This window comes from Lichenostomus cassidix, chromosome 5, assembly GCF_008360975.1.
Source record: "Lichenostomus cassidix isolate B80296 chromosome 5, HeHo_3.0, whole genome shotgun sequence".
In the NCBI taxonomy this organism is placed as follows: domain Eukaryota; kingdom Metazoa; phylum Chordata; class Aves; order Passeriformes; family Meliphagidae; genus Lichenostomus; species Lichenostomus cassidix.
The window spans coordinates 1,991,218-2,008,450 of NC_139486.1; the positions used below are offsets into that span (position 1 = coordinate 1,991,218).

The following is a 17,233-nucleotide window of genomic DNA, read 5'->3' on the forward strand; positions in this document are numbered from 1 at the left end:
TGGGAGTCAGACACACTTAATTAGAAAATTACAAATCAAAAAGCTAAAGGAGGCAGGAAAGTAGGTGAACGTGGTAATTGAAACTCAAATATCAAAGGAAAAAAAACCTCACCCGTTCCTCTTGTTAAAAACTCAGGGTTTTTAGAGATGCTGTGAGTATTTTGAGGCTGGAAAGATTTTATTTTTTTTTTTTTAGGGAGATGGGGGAGATAATAGAGGGTTTGAAATTCATCTTGTCAGGTGAGTTCTGCTTTACAGCTTTTATCCTCTAAGGATAAATTTAGTGCCAGTGATCCCACAGAGATACTCCCAAAAAACCCCAAAACCACATCAAACAAAGGATGTGTTTGGAGCAGGAGGCATCAAAGAAATCAATACTTGATTTTCTCTTCTGCAAATTGTTTTCCCTCCTTTCCTAAGCAACTTTTCCAGTTAGGATTCTCAGCTGAAATTTGATGTTTGTTTCTCGATTTAAGAAATCACTGAGGAGCGGATTCAGTCCCCAATTTGGAGTTTTACAAACTTTTGGGTAAATACACTGTACTTGAGCTCAGAAACAATAAATATAACCACTTTAAACTTCATTCTGAACAACAGCTTGCAGCTTTTGCTCACTTATTTATACAGAAGGACTGGGGAAGGTTTGAGGAAGGCTGGGAACACTTACTTGCTCTTTCAGCTGATTTACTTTATCTTGGAGAAGCCTCTTCACCAGCCTTAGTTTCTGCTCCACATCCATCATCCTCTCTTCCATCATTTTTAAAAGCTGCTCATGACCCCCCTGGAAAACAACATTTGTGTGAAAAATCAGTTAAAAAAATCAATTCACATCCGCAAATCTATTTTTTTTTTCCAATTTATGCCCAAGAAGATAGCTGGCCCTCCACACTTCAGTCTGGTTTAGAGCCAACTAAATTAATAAATCCTTCACTGAAGCAAAATATTATGGCAACACTTGAAGGATACTCTCAGCACTGCACTGGTTTTCCAGGTCTAAGTTACACTTGAAATGGCAGATCAAGGAAAACTGGTATAAAATTCAAAGTTCTCTCTCATCTGTGACAGTCAGAGCTGGATAATTTCCTTTTCTTGCTCTTTGGTGCTGCCAAATTTCTGATGAATGTGGGAAACAAAATGCCAATCTAATGGTTTTAGACTAAAAATAAGGTGAAGTCATAAAGTCACATTTGACAATTACTCTCCCATGTGAAAGACTCCTGGAAACTGAGTAATAGCCAAAAAAATAGGATTCCATTACCCCAAACTTCATGTTTTGCACCTTTTTAGATGAGTTATTGATAACTAATGTTCCCAAATATTAACCCTAACCTGCTTTTCCTCTGTTTTTTTCTTCAGGGAGGTGACAGTATAGCTAAAAGCATAATAATTCTGTCATGAGACTATTACACCAACACCTGAGTGAACAGGTGTTAAATAATTAAATAATTTTCTTAATTATTTTCCCAAATAATTAAGAAACATCAGGAATTACAAAAAACCACCTTGTTTGGATTTCAGAAGTTTAGACACTGACTGCAGCAAAATGAAGAACTTCTTTCAACACCAGTTTGTTACTCAAATTCTGGGAAGTCATTTGAGAAGAATTAACTTGGAGAAAACATCAACCTCCCCAAAACAAAACACCTTCAAAACCTCAAACCATCCCACCTGTGGAGGAGGATAAATGAAAAAAACTGCTTCAAGGTAAGGAGGTTCCTCATCTAAACCACCACAAAATGATCCCCTTGGGGGATTGATTTAAGCCCATTTTATTTGCTGTAGCATCAGAAACTCAAATCTGTGGGTGAAGTTACATGGTAATTCATTTTTATGAAAAAAAAACACATCCATTGGAGTCTTACAGAAAACAGTTTTACAATGTGGGTGGAATGGGTATTTCTCTGGATTAATGTAATTTGACTGGAATTCCAAACCCTGGAGCCCACTATTCAAGGAGATTTGAGTGAGGAGTCATGTGGAAATGAAGAATTATAGAGTCTAAATACCTGTGATCCCTGATTTTTTGGCTTAAATGTTCTCTCCCTTCATATTATCTCACGTTTAATGGGAGAAGTCAGCTCAGGCAGTAGCTTTAAGGTCATTAAAAATAGGAGCAAAAAGATCTTTGCAAGCAAACAGCAGAAATGGTTCATGGCCAAAACTAAAAAACAAACCATAGGCCTTAAAGAGGTGTTTTGCTGAACTAATAAAGTATTAAAATTCTGATTTAACCAAGTAGTTTGAGGCAAAAAATATGGAATTTTAGCTAATGAACAATAAGCTTCCCTTTTTTTGGCACTGCCTTCTTATTTTGCAGCCACAGCAGAAGAAGATTCCTCATTTTCTTAAATTTTCAGGTTCATCTGCTAAAGAAAACCTGAGTATCTCTACTTAAGTACATCCCCCCAACAAATCTTCCCCAAAAGTCCTGATATAAAAATCCTCATATCAAAGATAAATATTTTGTCTACAACATGTTGATTTCTTGTTCATAAGTTGAAATTATTGATGCTAGGAAGACAAGAGACATTACGTTTAAAAAAAAAAAGATTTTATTTTTCATTTACATCCAAAAAAAAGCTCATCTCTCCCTGTTAAAAAAGTTTATACATCTTATACAAAAATGCTGTATAAATACCCCAAGATTTTCTTCAAATCTCATATAAAATTAGTACCATTTGAGAAAAATAGGCTCTTTCCCCCACTGAACAACTGCACATTTTAAATAACATAAATAAAACCCCATTTGTAACAAATTTTTTTTAAAAAAAAAAGCTCCTGGATGCTTCTGAGCTTTCACAAAATAGAGACAAAATCCATCACTTCTAGACAAATAAATACAAAATAACACTGCGGAGACTTTTTTTTTTCCTCTTTTTTCAGGAAATAAAATAAAATAAAAAAAATATTCGATCCTCAAAGTTTCTCAGCTTATGCCAGTTCGTGTGTTTTTGTGTTTTTATCATGGAAAAGGAATGAGATCAAAAGCAGAGGTGTCAGAGGTGCCCAATCCTCCGGTAGGAATCTGCATGCACTGCTCGCTGCTCCGGTAGCAAAGCCTAGAGAAAGAAGGCAAGTGGGAATACTTCACCCTGATATCCAGGTTTGGTTTTTGTTTTTCTACAATATGCACACTTCAAGCAAAAAAGAAAAGAAACAAAAAAGAAAAAAAAAAAAAAAAAATCACCAATACAAGCAAAGCAAGCAACACAGGACAAAAAAAAAAACAAACACCAAAAAACAAACCAAACACATATAAAGAGAAAAAACATGCAAAGCATCTTATATTAAATATCTCTAAATTTGAGTATTAGCACTACACATAGACACAACTGGGAGGTTTAAGGTGCATTTTCCACACCTTAGGGCTCTTTAGATACCTCATCTATGGTTTTTAAAAGATCAGTGGTAATGATTAAGTGCAGTTAGCAAAGCAAATTTTTTTAGAGAAAATGATCCTCTTCTCTCTCTCTCTAAAAATCTAATATATAACATAAAAGTCTCATATAACTTATGTAAAATCTCACCAATTGGCAAGCATTTGGGAAAAATGTAGCCCAACTGAGCTCCTTTTTGAAAACTTTGCATTTCTATCTTAAACCTTGTTGTTTTTCCCTCAGAGTAAACAAGCAGAGGTGATGGGAAATTTGAAATAAAGAGCTTTACAAAGGGGGAGCTGAGTGACTCAAATATGAGTTGGTTTTAGGCAGACTTTGGGAAATATTGGATCATTAACAGGCTCCCAAATTTAGTTATTGAGCAAGAAAGGAATATAAGGAATCCTAGCACTGGACACAGCAGAAAGAGTCACTGGAAATTCAGAAGAGTCCAGACAGGTTAACACAGTAGAAACAGCTCAGGAGTTATAATTTCATTTAATTGAGTGAAATTTAAACATGTAACTGCAGCCTTTGGAGGCAAACAGCTCAGGACTGACTGCAAAATGAATGGAAAACCACAGACAGCCAGGATCAAAAAGCAATGAAAACTACAAAGCAGGATGAACACAAAATAATTCCATTAAAAAAAAAAAATAGAGGGGATAACTTTGGATACCTCATTACACAGGAGCTAAGAAAGCTGCAAAATGCAAAGCAGCAGCAGGACTAAAGTGATTAATTTGACACAGAGAGCATGGAGATAACCTGACCTTGTACTCACTGGTGGGAAGATGATGGAGAGGGATTAGGATGCAAGTTTTCAAGGTGCTAAAGGGGACATTAAAAGGGACAGAAGCTCAACTAAAATGTTAAACCCTAAAAATCAGGATGGCAAAGAAAAATCAATGGAGATTAAAGCAGGATGTGCTCATGAGAAACAGCAAAGTGGAGACAAACAAATCTGGCTTTGTTTGTAAATGCAAGTTTTTAGTAATTCAGAAGGTTATCTAGCAAAGCCCATGAAAAAAAGAAAAGTGTGTTATAAATCAGAATATCCACCCACTTTAAGGCAAAAAAAAGGGGAAAAAAATAAAAGGATTAAGTGCATTAGTGCATTGACAGCACGTATTTGCAAAGCCTCTGTGTGAGCATTTTTAAATTCACAAAAGCTTTTCCAGGAAATGCAGGAACGACTCATCTCTAGAACTCCCAAGCTGCAGGATGTGACTCGTTTGCAGATTGTTCCTCAAGCTCTCAAAAAGCTAAATTACAAAGTCATCACCCCTAATGCAATCCCAGCACATTCATTTGCAGCTGCAATATGGCTTTGATTGATTGCCAAATTAAGCTGCACTTTTTCCCTGTGGTTTGGGACCAAGTGCATCAGCCTGTGGTGATGCACTTCTGAAAAGGAACCTCATCATCAATTTATTACTACTTAACCTGAAATTACTTGGTTTTAAGTGCCCTTTTATTTTTTTAAGGAACATTTTGATTTTACGCCTTTCTCAAAAAAGAATTTTTACTCCAAGTTTGGGAAACTTCAAAACCTGGTTACTGTCTATACTCTCTCCATTATGCCTTTTTTCTGGAATACCTTATTACCATATTCAGAGATTTTTGAGCTTCAAAGTCTTGGTCTTATTATTATTTTAAAACATAACTGCAATCTGAGTTCAAAATATGTTGGTTTTTTTTCTTCTAATAGCTTAATAAACAGTTAATAGTATTTCATCTAATGTATCTATTTATCTAAACTAAATATAAATCCAAAGAAATAGCTAATCTAAAATAGATAAAATACTAAATATCTATTCAGGTTATTTAGAGCTTTATCTTTTCTCCTAAGACAGAGTTGTAATATTATTTTAAGACCTGTGGCCTGAGCCAAAGCTTTAGAGATACAATTACTTTTTGAAGAAAAGGATCATTTGGCAGTTTTTATATGGGAGATACAAACCTTTCTATTGCCTATAATTCAGTTTTACAAGGTAAAAAAAAAAAAAAATCAAAACACTAAAAGTGATTCTACCCAACATGGGCAATGGATGTAATTAATCTTCCTTGGAATTGGCAACGTTTAAGTTTCTATATAACAGAAACAGATTCTTGTCTCATGGCCAAATCAGGAAGATTGACCTTATAAAAAGGATTAATTGCTGTTCTGCTCTGCTACAACTGACACAACTCCATGTGACAGCAACAGCCCAAATTAGGATTTTCTGTGATGGATGCTTGGGGATTTTAAATGTAATAGCTCCAGACATGGACATCAGATAAAGAAACAAAAAAAAAAACCCCATAAACTCTTATTGCACATGGAGCAGAAGGAAAAAAGCCAGTTGAACGTGGATGGGAATGGTTTGATCTCAAAAAGATGAAGAAGCTTTCAAAATGAAGCTCTGGCTCAGGCTAAGTGTGCCAAACAGCACATATCCTCGACGGGATGAGTTTCAATTTTTGAACTGGCATAAACAGAGAACGGATCTCACCAGCATTTAAAAAACCCCACGACAACTAAACCAAAGTGCCACCTTTAGGGAGAGCCTTACCTGCTGCATGTTTGTCCCAGCAGCTCTGCTCTCCAGCTCTTCCTGGAGGCGCTGGCTTCTCCTCTCCGCCTGCAGGAGTTGGTGTTGGAGCTGCAGGAATTGCTCCTTGGGCACTGCAGCACAGCCTTGCTGCTGGAGCTCCCGGGACTGCGGGCTCTGCTTATGCATCCCGCCCGAGTGGAGCATCTGGGGAGGGGAGAAAAGAAAATAAATCAGCCTTCAGCACCTCTGCTGCCTCTCAGCACCATGCTGCCTCTGCCAGGGATGCTCTAGGCATCTGAATTTGTTGTGTGAGGGAGAAACGAGCCAGGATTCGGGGAGAGGAGCTGAACAGACAGCTTTTCCCAATGGGAAAATATGGGATTTCATGCAGCTCTGGAATGGGCTTTGATTCAGCTGGGTTTTGATTTATCGTTTCAGCTTGAGTTGCAAAAATCACTGAATTTTTGATGAATTCCTATCAAAGTTTGGTTGGCCTATGGTGAACTTTACTATTAAATTTCCCATTTCAAGGGGAGAGCTGAAGCTGTGCTGATTGTTTCTAGTCTTTAGGATGGAGAGCAAACATTTATCTCTGATGATATCCCATTCAGAATTCTGTATTTAAAACCCTACAGATCTTTCCTAGTTCACTACTAACTGTGGAGACATTGAGAGCTAAGACTCTATAGTAATTCTAAATAATTTAGAATTTCTCCAGACTAAAGTAAAACCCAAGAAAGTAACTCAGAGTTGGAATAGTTAATTATGCTAAAAAGGACCAGAACTGAACAGTAAAAATCCCTGATGGTTCAGACAAACTCATGTGCAGCTGGAATTTGTAGAACATTAATAATTTCTTCCCAAAAAGGCCCCCAGTTGAGCACATGATAAATTCTCACCTGTTACCTCAAAATCTCTGTTCCCTTAGAAAAAGGTGTACAAGATTATCTCAGTGGTTTTAATTTTCCTTTTATGTGTGGCAAAAATACCAATTTGGAATAACTTCAGTTATTGAGTTCATCTATAACTGTAAAATATTTTTCACAATGTTGTAGCTCTTCTGGTCCTCTTACCATCCCTATCTCTGCTGGTCCAGGTAAAGAAAATAGGTTTATAAATACTTTAAAGTAAAACTATTTGTACTTTTTAAAGCTATTTAGTGGTTCTCTTTGTCTGTAAAGGAGTTGTTCTTTTCCTGACAATGTAAAGAGTGAAAATAATGAGTTTTTGGTGGAATTTCTTTCAAGGTTTCTGTCGTGTTGTGAAGCACATGAGTATCTAATGAGGAGTCAATTAGTGTTAACAGCATCTTCAAAATAAATACTAATGAAACAACAATGAAAACAATATAGTCCTGCTCTATTCATCTGTGGAAGGAAATGGAACAATAATGAACTTGCTAAACTACCAGGATGATGCCAAATGGGATCAGAAATCAATTTAAGGAACCATTGGACAGTCTGGTGGAAAAGCATGCAGGCACCAGAGGTAAAGATGCAAACACCTTCAAGCCTCACAGCCCGTGGGGTAGCAGGAAGCCACTTTTCATTCTCTCACTTCCAATTTTAATCCTTGTGGAATGCAGTGGGGTTATTTCTCTCCATTTTCATGGCAATGCCTTGGGAATACGCAGCTCCTTGGAGCACAGAATCACACTGCACCACCCATGAACCCCAAAGAACCTGGGGCAGCTGTCCAAAATTGGCTTTTAAATGAATAGTGGCTTCTTTACAAGATGCATGGAATAAAAAAAAAAATTAAAAAAATAAAGAAATCCATACACAAAAAAGAAAGGAATGTTTTCTCCATGCTGTGGTGGTACAGGAAAGAAAAATGATTGCTCTACCTTCGCACACTATTTCAGAGAGAGAACTGCCCCCTTCTCTGCTAGCTCCAACCACTGAGCTCTAGCCAGGTTAGCCATGGACAAAAGGAGAACAGGCACAAAAGAGAGAGTTAGAAGTCACAAAGTGAATGTTACACACACCTGCTGGGAAAGGGTTACCAGGAGGAACAAAACCCTGTGTGTTTGAAATTCACATTTCAGGAGAAAACGCAATCCCAGGCTTGGTGTTTATGGGTTTAAGGGTTTGGCATTTTCCCAAAGCTTAATTAAGACTATATAAATAAATGCACAGGGAATATAAACAGTCTTCTCATTAACTTGTCAAGATCTCATATTTCCTAATTGGGTTTTTACAGTTTTATTCCTAATTACATAGGATTTTCAGCATAATGTCTCCCATTTGCTGTCTTGATAAAAAACGTGAAGCCTTTTATAAAGTGTTAGAGAAGCCTCATCTAAAAGATGCTTTGACTTATGGAACAAGTCAAAATGGTGGGTTTTTAAAAAATATATTATTTTTTTCAACTTAAATCCAGGACAGCAAATTTAGGCAAGACTGCTGAGAGACAACTTGGAGATCTGGGACACACTAAACACAGTTAAGTCACCCATTCCCATAACCAAGGACTCCTAAATTTTGATATCCAGCCTGATCCATCTCCAGCAGGTTTTGGAAGAATCTCAACTACAGTTTTCACTTGTGCCTTCAAATTAACGCTAAGATGTGTCAATTATTATTTGATGATGATCAAAATAACAAAGATTTAATTCAGCAAATTATTCCCAGAGTAAATAAGAACAGTTTTCTACATTAAGAGCAGCGTCACACAAGTATTAGTTAGGAAATTTCAGTTTTAGGAAGGAAGAGGGAAGTGGCAGCCTTGCCTCAAGTACAGAAACAAATTTCTTTGCTATTTAATTTTATATCTGAAGCTGTATTTGAATTATGATTAAGCACAACTCGCTTCAGAGAAGGATGTTTGCCACACAACTTGGTCATGAAAGATGAGGTTAAACATTAGGAGAGGTTAATTCTTCTACTGTCAATTAGTTTTCTCTGTTCCTACATATCTATAAGTTGTTTTAAAATGAAATAAAATCAGTGAGAGAGTGATAAAGCCCCACAGTCAACTCAGATTGAAAAGTACCTCCATTAACTGATCATCCAGCTTGACTTGCTTTTTCCTTAGCCCTTCGTTTTCTGAGCTGGTTTCCAGTTCACGTTCAAGAGAATTCATCTGACTGATCTATCAGAGACAAGAGGTTTCCTTAGAAAAGCAGCAATTTCTCATTTTATCTGCTTTGTTTTTTCCCCCCATGAACTGCTGAATATCAAGACAGCTCAAGATTAAAAAGCAGGAGTATTTGGACAAGTGCTTTGCTACAAGAGATGTCCCCCAGCAGATGCACAGAGCCCTGCCAGCTCCTTGGGACACAGTTTTGTGAGAAGCAAAGAGCACAAAACTCAGACTAAAAGGACAAAGCCACAGCTCATCCCTCGAGCTCTTGAGATATGGAAATTACTGCACTGAGTTGTGGATTTCCCACCCAAAACTTACCTTCCTGTTTGCAGAAGACAACTCCTTCTGAAGCTGTTCACACTCTCTCTTCAGGCTCAGCTTCTCCTGCTCTATGGCTTTGACAATCCCTGACTGGCTTTGATGCTTTTGGTGCTTTAGGGAATGGATTGTGGATTCCAGCTGGCGGATCTGAGGAGAGCAGAGATGAACAAATGTGGAAGGATGTTCCAGAAAATCCCACTTCATCTAAAATACCAAGTACCTGCTCATTTTGGACTCAGAATCCCAGAATGGTTTGGGTTGGGAGCTTAAATCCCATCCTGTTCCAACCCCCAGGGACACTTTCCACTGTCCCAGGTTGCTCCAAGCCCCATCCAGCCTGTCCTTGGACACTTCCAGGCATCCAGGGGCAGCCACAGCTTCTCTGGGCAACTCTGGAGGTATTTTTGACATTTTAGCTTTGAGCATCTTGGCCTTTTTTCCCTCCCTCCTCCCCATAATCCACTTAACACTGCGAGCCAAGAAATTGCACAAGAAGAATGTTAGGAATACTAAGAATCTTTCTGTTAACTTGAAGCTGGACTGAAATCTTGTACAAGAATTATCAGGATTTTCTTTGAAAGGAAAGAAATACCCCAAGAGTGTTGTGGAGTCCCATTTTTTGGAGATACTCAAAACCTGCCTGGACATCATCAATCTCAGTGACCTCCAGTCTGAGTGACCTCCAGAGCTCCCTTCCAACCCAACCCTGCTGTGATCAGCTTGCTTAACTTACCTTTTCCCTGCAGTGAGCCAGGTCTGTTCTAGTGCTCTGCACTTCCCTCTGCAGCCTCTCGTTCTCCTGCCTGAGCATCCTCTGCTCCTGCTCTGGCAGCTGCTCCAGCTCCTCCCAGGGCAGTGTCCCCCGCTGGTCCCGCAGCCCTGAGGGAGGCACAGCCACTTCCAGAACCCGGTTCTTAAGACAGACAGAATTGCAGGGTTAGGCCTTCAACAAAGAAGCAGATATTTGCTCTACTCAGGTGGGTTTGAGGTGGATTTTTTCAAGAACTGCAAACTCCAAAATGGCAGCATTCCCATCTCCCTCCCAGCCCCCAGTTTTACCCCCTAAGAAACCCAAAGTGCAAATCCCAAGTGCTTCCCTCTGCTAAAATCATGGAAAATAGCTGTGTGCACAAGGAGGGCACAGAGTTCAGCAGCAGAAAAATGGCAATTTGTGCTCTGTTCGGAGCCAAATAGAACACAGTGTTATATATTATTCAGTAATAGCTGTAATTTAGTTCCTGTTGCACAATTTTGAAACAGCCCCTTTTCCACGTGGACATTAAATATTCCTTAATTACATGGCAAACAAGCCAAATTAGTAGCTGAATTCATAAGAGCAATCCCAAGACTGCTGTCTGCAACCTCCTTCAGTTACAAATCCTCATTAGCTGAGAGGTTGGTGTAATTCTCTACCTTTCAAACCCAAGCTGCACTGAAAATTAGATCCTCTATCAGTGACTGGTTTGTTAATTTTTGTAGTCAATAGGTGCAAATTAATACATTGTCCACAGAATTGGGGGTTTTCATGGAAAAAGGATTTTTTTTAAGGGAAGAACGGAGAGGCAGAAAAAGGACTGATCATTGCCTGTGCTTACATTCAACACTTAAAATACAGTTTTTCAAAATCAGCTTTAAACCTGCACATCATACCCAATACACAATAATTATAGCTACCTATTGCTTCAGACTCCTGAAGCACTTTACCTTCTCGCTGGCGTTCAGCAGTTGTTTGTGCAACGAAATCACTTCTTGTTTCAGAGTTTCCTTCTCCTGCTGTGTCACCTGCAGGTCAGATTGCAGCTGGGACATCTGGAGGTTGGTGCTCTGCAGAGTTTCATCGAGGCTCTGAACCTGTAAGGAGCAGGAGCACAGCTTGGCTTTTGCTGGATCAAGATTCCCTACGTGGAGCAGGATGATGTATTTAGGATCTCTGACGGATGAAGTTGTTAAAATGCTGATATCCCCCTTTGAAAATGTTAAATTAAGTTTATTGCTCTCTACAACTCCCTGACAGGAGGGTGGAGCTGAAGGGGATCAAGCTCTGCTCTCAAAGAACAGGGGACAGGACAAAAGGAAACAGCCTCAAGCTGTGCCAGGGGAGGTTTTGATTAAATATTAGGGAAATTTTCTTCATGGAAAGGGTTTTCCAGCCCTGGCACAGGGCTGGTGGAGTCCTCATCCCTGCAGCGATTTAAAATCCATGTGGATGTGGCCCTTGGGGACATGGGGCAGTGGTGGCCTTGGCAGTGCTGGGGGGAATGGCTGGACTCTATTTTAGAGGGATTTTCCAACCTTACAACTTTATAATTCCCCATGATTTTCCAACTTTCTGTTCCAGGCCCGCAGCCACCCACTTTGAACAGAGCCACAATGCTGCATTCACCAGAAACATCTCCCAGCCCTGAGCATTTACTGTGACATGCTGGAAAGAAACTTTCCCCTGAATTATTTCTCCTTCCTGGCAGCCCATGGCCAAGGAGAAACCCCAGGAATGCTCAGCCAAGCTGTGAGCCACTTGATCCCATCCAGGCCTGAACAGGGACAAGACTGCAGCAGGAGAGAAGGAACAACTGCAGTCTCTGCAGTATTTTAGAACTCACCAGGCAGAGGGAATTGGCAAAACTAACTTGGCTGTAGGGGAAAAAAACCTCCCTCCCTGTGTTTAACAAATTTCCTTTTGTCCTTTAAGAACATCCCTTTGAAAACCCCTCAAAGCAGCCACTCTCAGCTCTGTCTTTGCCCACATCAGAAGGAGGCTTTAATGAGAAAAAGCACTACAGGAGATGATCAAAGCGCTTTTCTCCAGGGTTACAACAGAAATCCCTGTTTTATACCTTGTCCTGGGAGATGGTGAGCTGTGCTTTCAGTGCCTCACTCTGCTGCTCCCAGGATTTCTGCTCCTCTTTCAAGCTGCCAATTGCACTCTCCAAGCAGCTGACTTGAGCTACCTGCAATGAGATTATATCAGGAATCCTGACTCACTTGGGAATTTATTTATTTTTTTTTACTATATTTAACTTCAGGGGTTACTCTAGAGGGAGTTAAAGCTAAGGGAGGAAGGAAAACACAGGAAAGCAAAAAAGCCCCTCAGCTCCCTGAATTTCCACACAATGGGATTATTATTTACAGTGTGCAGACTACTCTGCTCCAGTTCAGAGTTACAGTATGTTAGAGTCAAAATAAAAGTCCAAGAACACTGTTTTCCTTGTCCTGATGCAGTATTTATATCCAGGCCTCTCTTCCTTGCAATGCTGGGAATTTTCTACATAATCAAGTTACAGTAAAGCTGTGCCCCAGAATTTAAGTTTCTCTTTCTAAGACCAGCTAGGAAAAAAAAAAAAAAACAAAATAAAAAACCAGGCAGTGGCAATTAAGCTTTTATCTGCCTTGAGAGTAAGGAAAGAAAAATCCAGAGAAGTTTTACAGGTTATGGTGATACAGATAATGATATAGGAATTTTAACAGCCCTTTACAGCACACAGTGCTGTGGATTTGCAGTCCTTACCTTATCAATACATCTGTTCAGCTCCTCACTCAGGGCTTCCTTCTCTTGCTGCAGCTTTTCATTTTTAGTGATCAAGCTTGAAACTTCATTTTGAAGGTCAGAGAGATCAGGGCCTCTGGGCAGCTGTGGGAAACAAACCCCTCAGTTGCATTTCTGTGCTGCTGCAGAATTTGGCGTGAAAATCATGGGATGCCAGAATGGTTTGGGTTGGAAAAACTCTTAAAAGTTCATCAAGTTCCAATCTCTCTGGAACAAGCAGGGACACTTTCCACCATCCCAGGCTGCTCCAAGCTGTCCTTGGACACTTGCAGGGATCAAGCAGCCACAATTTCTTTGAGCAACCTGTGCCAGGTTGTTTCCTCACAGGGAAGGATTTCTCCATAACATCCCAGCTAAATCACCATGGGTTAAAACACACTTAGGAAAACCACAGAGCTGCTGACTTCCAATCCTTTTCCCAACTGACCCAGAGCTTTATCACTGCCTCTCCTCACTCCATCTCCTGCCTGTAATTACACTCCAGCCACAATCCACTCCTTTCTGAATAGCTGCTCAGCTGCTTTTGCTTTTTAAGACCATTATCTACCCTGAGCACTGGGTGCCTCAGCTGAGTGTTTTACACTGTGCAGAAAATGACTTTGTGGAGCCCTAATCAGGGAACTGACTCATTTGTAACCTTCATTATCTGTGTTTATTAGCATATATTTACAGCCAATTGAACTGTGCTTGTACAGGAGATAACTGAGCTCTCCAGGAAATTATCCTCAGACGTTGGGAGACTCTGATATCTCCAGATGGGTTTAGCAATGGGAATTCTCCCTGACAGGACATGCTGGAAGAGCTCAGGCCTTAAATGAAGCTCATGTGGGTTATCTACAGTTACACAGGGAAATGGCTCCTGTGGATCCCATTTCCCCTGTCTATTCCTTGATTAGAGCTTTAAATCTTTATCTTGACTGAAGCTTCTCTTTGTAGAGCCACTACTCCCAAAAATCTTTTGGAAAAGTCTAAGTGAACCCAACCCTGTTTGAACAATTGTGCATTGCACCTGGAAACTGCTTCAGGAAGAGTTACATTCCCTTACTTTTATGATGCTTATTTAAAGAAATTAACTATTTCCATCTCTTAATTTTCACCCATTAAGAGATGAAAATTAACCTGATGGCACTCAAATAGGATCCCAGAATGGTTTGGGTTGGAAGGGACCTTAAAGGACATCCAGTTCCACCCCTGCCATGGGCAGGGACACCTTCCACTGTCCCAGGTTGCTCCAAACCCCATCCAACCTGGCCTGGGACACTTCCACAGATCCAGGGGTAGCCACAGCTTCTCTGGATGCCATACCTGTTTTGTCTTCTCCAGCTCCTGCTTCAGGATGTGGTTCTCCTGCTCCAGCAGATGAGCTTGAACCTTCATTTTGGACACCTCCATCTCCAAAGATGACACCATATTAGCTGACTGAGATAAAAATAAAAGGCTCAGATTTCAATTTCGGGCCAGAGTTTAAGCAGAGGATGCTGCAGCAGCACTTGGAAGGTCAAATGTGTCCCACCACAGGGACAGCACAATCCTGTACCTCCACTTTGGAGCTCTCCAGTTCCTCTTTCAGCAGCAGCCTCTCCTTTTCCCATTCTTCCAGGGTACACTTTCCCTCTTCCCTTTCCTTCTGCTTGAGCACCCTTGCCAGCTGTTGATTAAGGTCCTGCACATCTGCTTGGTTTTTGGAGTTCCTCTGGCTGAGTTCTGTATTTTCAGAGTCCAGCTGTTGGTTCCTGGTCTTCAGATCTGCCACCTGAGAGGGGACAGCAGTGATTTTACACTGGGAATGAGATTTGGGATATTTCCTTTCTATTGAGGTAATTAAAGACCTGACAGGCATCACTCCAACAGTGACTCCAACCAGTTAACTTGTCATAATTGGCCTTAATTAGAACAGCCATATCAGTCACCCAACACAGCACTTGGCCATGCTGGTGTGGATTTTGAGGGTTATCCTAGCAGATTATTCTGAGCTAGTGTTTTCCTAGAGCAATATCAAGATGACATGGATGTAAAAGCTGCTTAATCCTCCTATTTCACCCAGCATAACAAACCACCCCTAAAATAAAAGTAGCAGCCACATAGATCCAACTGGCAGCATTCCTAGACCCAGCCAGCTGGGAAATGAGGAGAGGTTGAATCACAATCTCTATTTCCCATGGGCTGCTGCAGAGAATTACACAAAAATCTTTTACAAAACAAAAGATTTAAGCTTTATATTTCTACGAAATAAACTTTCCAAGTTGACTATGGAAAGTGCTTCTAAGCCTGTAAGGTGGACAATTCCTGCTGTTTTCTTCTGAGCAGGTCAAACAAGCCTCAGATCAATCCCAGAGAGGCAATAAAACAGTTATCAAAAAGTTCAAGTTTAGAAAATAGTCATTTTCTGCTGCCTTTGTCACCATCCAGGGATCAGCTTTGATGTAGTGATGATTTCTACTGAGAAGGTTCTGGGCTCAGGCCACACACCTGCTTTTTCAGGTTGTCAACCATCTTCTGTACAGCCACTTTCTCCTTTCTCACAGCCTCTATCTTCTGCCTATGGAAAAAATGAAAGCTCATTAACATTAATATAATTTATTAATATACACAACTGCAAGTTTGGACAAGAGGACATCACCTCAAGCTGTGCCAGAGGAGGTTTAGATTGGATATTAGGAAAGATTTCTTCGCTGTCCAGCCCTGGCACAGCTGCCCAGGGGTGCAGTCCCCATCCCTGGAGGGATTTAAAATCCACATGGATGTGGCACTTGGGGACATGGGGCAGTGGTGGCCTTGGCAATGCTGGAGGAAGGGTTGGACTTGATGACCTGGGAGGTCTTTTCCAACCTTAATGATTCCAAAAAAGGGCTGGGTTTTTTAACATCACCAGAAATTACAATTGTGGATATTTATTTCTTGCTCAGCATCCCTGGTCTGCATAAACTTAGCAAATGCTCAACCTCTCAAGCTGCCCAGAGTGGCTCTTTTCTAGAGGGGAAGAATAATCCCAGGATCACTGATGGTTCTGCCCTTGCCAAAGACCCAACCACTGGAATAATCTGTCAGATGAGCCTCTCCCTGCCTTTGCTGAAGCACAAATAATTGCATCAGGCCCTGTGCTCGTGTGAGTTACTAGGTCACCTTCATGCCTTCAGCTAAACCCCTGCAGGCCCCTGGGAATGGGCAGGACAAGCTGGGGCAGGGAAAAGGATGAGGAACATCCTGTCAGCCTGCTAGATTTCCAACAGCACCATGAAATAAACCCATTTTGAACTTGTAGAGCACCTAACAGGCAAAGGAGCTGGAAGAGAAGGGATGAACCCATCGTGGCTGAGCATCAGCAACAGCCTGAAGGCATCACAGGGTTCATTCCTCATGGAACCCTCACCTCATTTCTTCCCTGGATCCATCCAGCTCCCTCAGTTTCAGGCTGGAAGCACTGCCTTCCTCATTTAACAGAGTCACCTCGCTCTTCAGGACGGCGTTTTCCTCGCGGAGCTTCTCAGCCTCACACCTGCGGCAGAGACAGGAGACAAGTGAGAGCAGTTCCTGCAGGGCAAAAAAAAAACCATCCCACGAGTCTGAGCTACTTGAAATGCCTCGAAAACAAAGCTACAATTGCTTTGTTTTCTGTGAAAATGATGTATTTCTATTTTACAATAATTTACCAAGAGCGCTCCCCAGTTTGTTAAGAAAAAAACCCCCAAAATTTTACAACAAGCTTGAAAAAAACCTGAGATTTTGGGGAATGTTTTTGTACAGCTCAAGTGAGTTAAAATCTAAAGTTTCACACTAATATTCTACATATCTTTCAGTCCTTAAGCTACAAACAACTTAAACATCACAATGTGCAGGTTGCCAGGAGAGTGAGCTGTTTCCCCAGCTGGAATGCAGAATTCTGGGAACAGCACTGCTGGAAAATGCCTTTTCTGTCCTCAGGCAGCTGCACAGAAATAGCTTAGCCATGGTGGGACACCTGAAAGAACCATTTCCTGCAGGAAGCTGGTGCTGAGCAATAATTAAACCACTTGTAGCCACTTTATCCATTTAAAAAAAAAAAGTCTTGCTGGAATACAGCACTTAAAAACAAGTAAAACCTATGATGAATATAAAATACTGAGTATATGTTTTATAACTATATTTACCATATCACACTCCTGAGGGGTTCCTAACTGGGAAGAAAGACCCTATAATTCTCCACTATTAACTTAAATATTGAGAAAAACAGAAGCACTTTCAGCATTTCAAATTACCAGAATTCTACAGCATTAACTGAAATACTGAGAAAAACAGCAGCAATTTTAGCCTTGCGAGTGACATTCAGCTCTAGAAGGGAACAAACTGAGTGAAGTGATATTAGTAAAAGCTACAAAGCACTCTGGAAG

General features: G+C 40.5%; 1 protein-coding gene across 6 annotated transcripts in view; it reads right to left on the reverse strand.

Moving 5' to 3' along the window:
- Nucleotides 1-17,233, reverse strand: part of NIN (ninein) — a 58,479-nt gene that overhangs the window by 3,558 nt on the left and 37,688 nt on the right. For 2 of the 6 annotated variants that reach the window (XM_085060930.1, XM_085060931.1), the window contains exons 18-29: nucleotides 16,237-16,362; nucleotides 15,336-15,405; nucleotides 14,404-14,619; nucleotides 14,172-14,285; nucleotides 12,828-12,950; nucleotides 12,157-12,270; nucleotides 11,027-11,173; nucleotides 10,056-10,235; nucleotides 9,320-9,469; nucleotides 8,909-9,007; nucleotides 5,933-6,118; nucleotides 668-781 (exon numbers count right to left, since the gene is read on the reverse strand). In XM_085060930.1, coding sequence (XP_084917056.1) covers nucleotides 668-781; nucleotides 5,933-6,118; nucleotides 8,909-9,007; nucleotides 9,320-9,469; nucleotides 10,056-10,235; nucleotides 11,027-11,173; nucleotides 12,157-12,270; nucleotides 12,828-12,950; nucleotides 14,172-14,285; nucleotides 14,404-14,619; nucleotides 15,336-15,405; nucleotides 16,237-16,362 — 1,639 coding nt within the window. Of the gene's footprint in view, nucleotides 1-667; nucleotides 782-2,539; nucleotides 3,060-3,137; nucleotides 4,209-5,932; nucleotides 6,119-7,760; nucleotides 7,822-8,908; nucleotides 9,008-9,319; nucleotides 9,470-10,055; nucleotides 10,266-11,026; nucleotides 11,174-12,156; nucleotides 12,271-12,827; nucleotides 12,951-14,171; nucleotides 14,286-14,403; nucleotides 14,620-15,335; nucleotides 15,406-16,236; nucleotides 16,363-17,233 lie in introns of those variants that run through there. The other 4 variants (XM_085060932.1, XM_085060933.1, XM_085060934.1 and 1 more) reach the window with 4 other exon arrangements.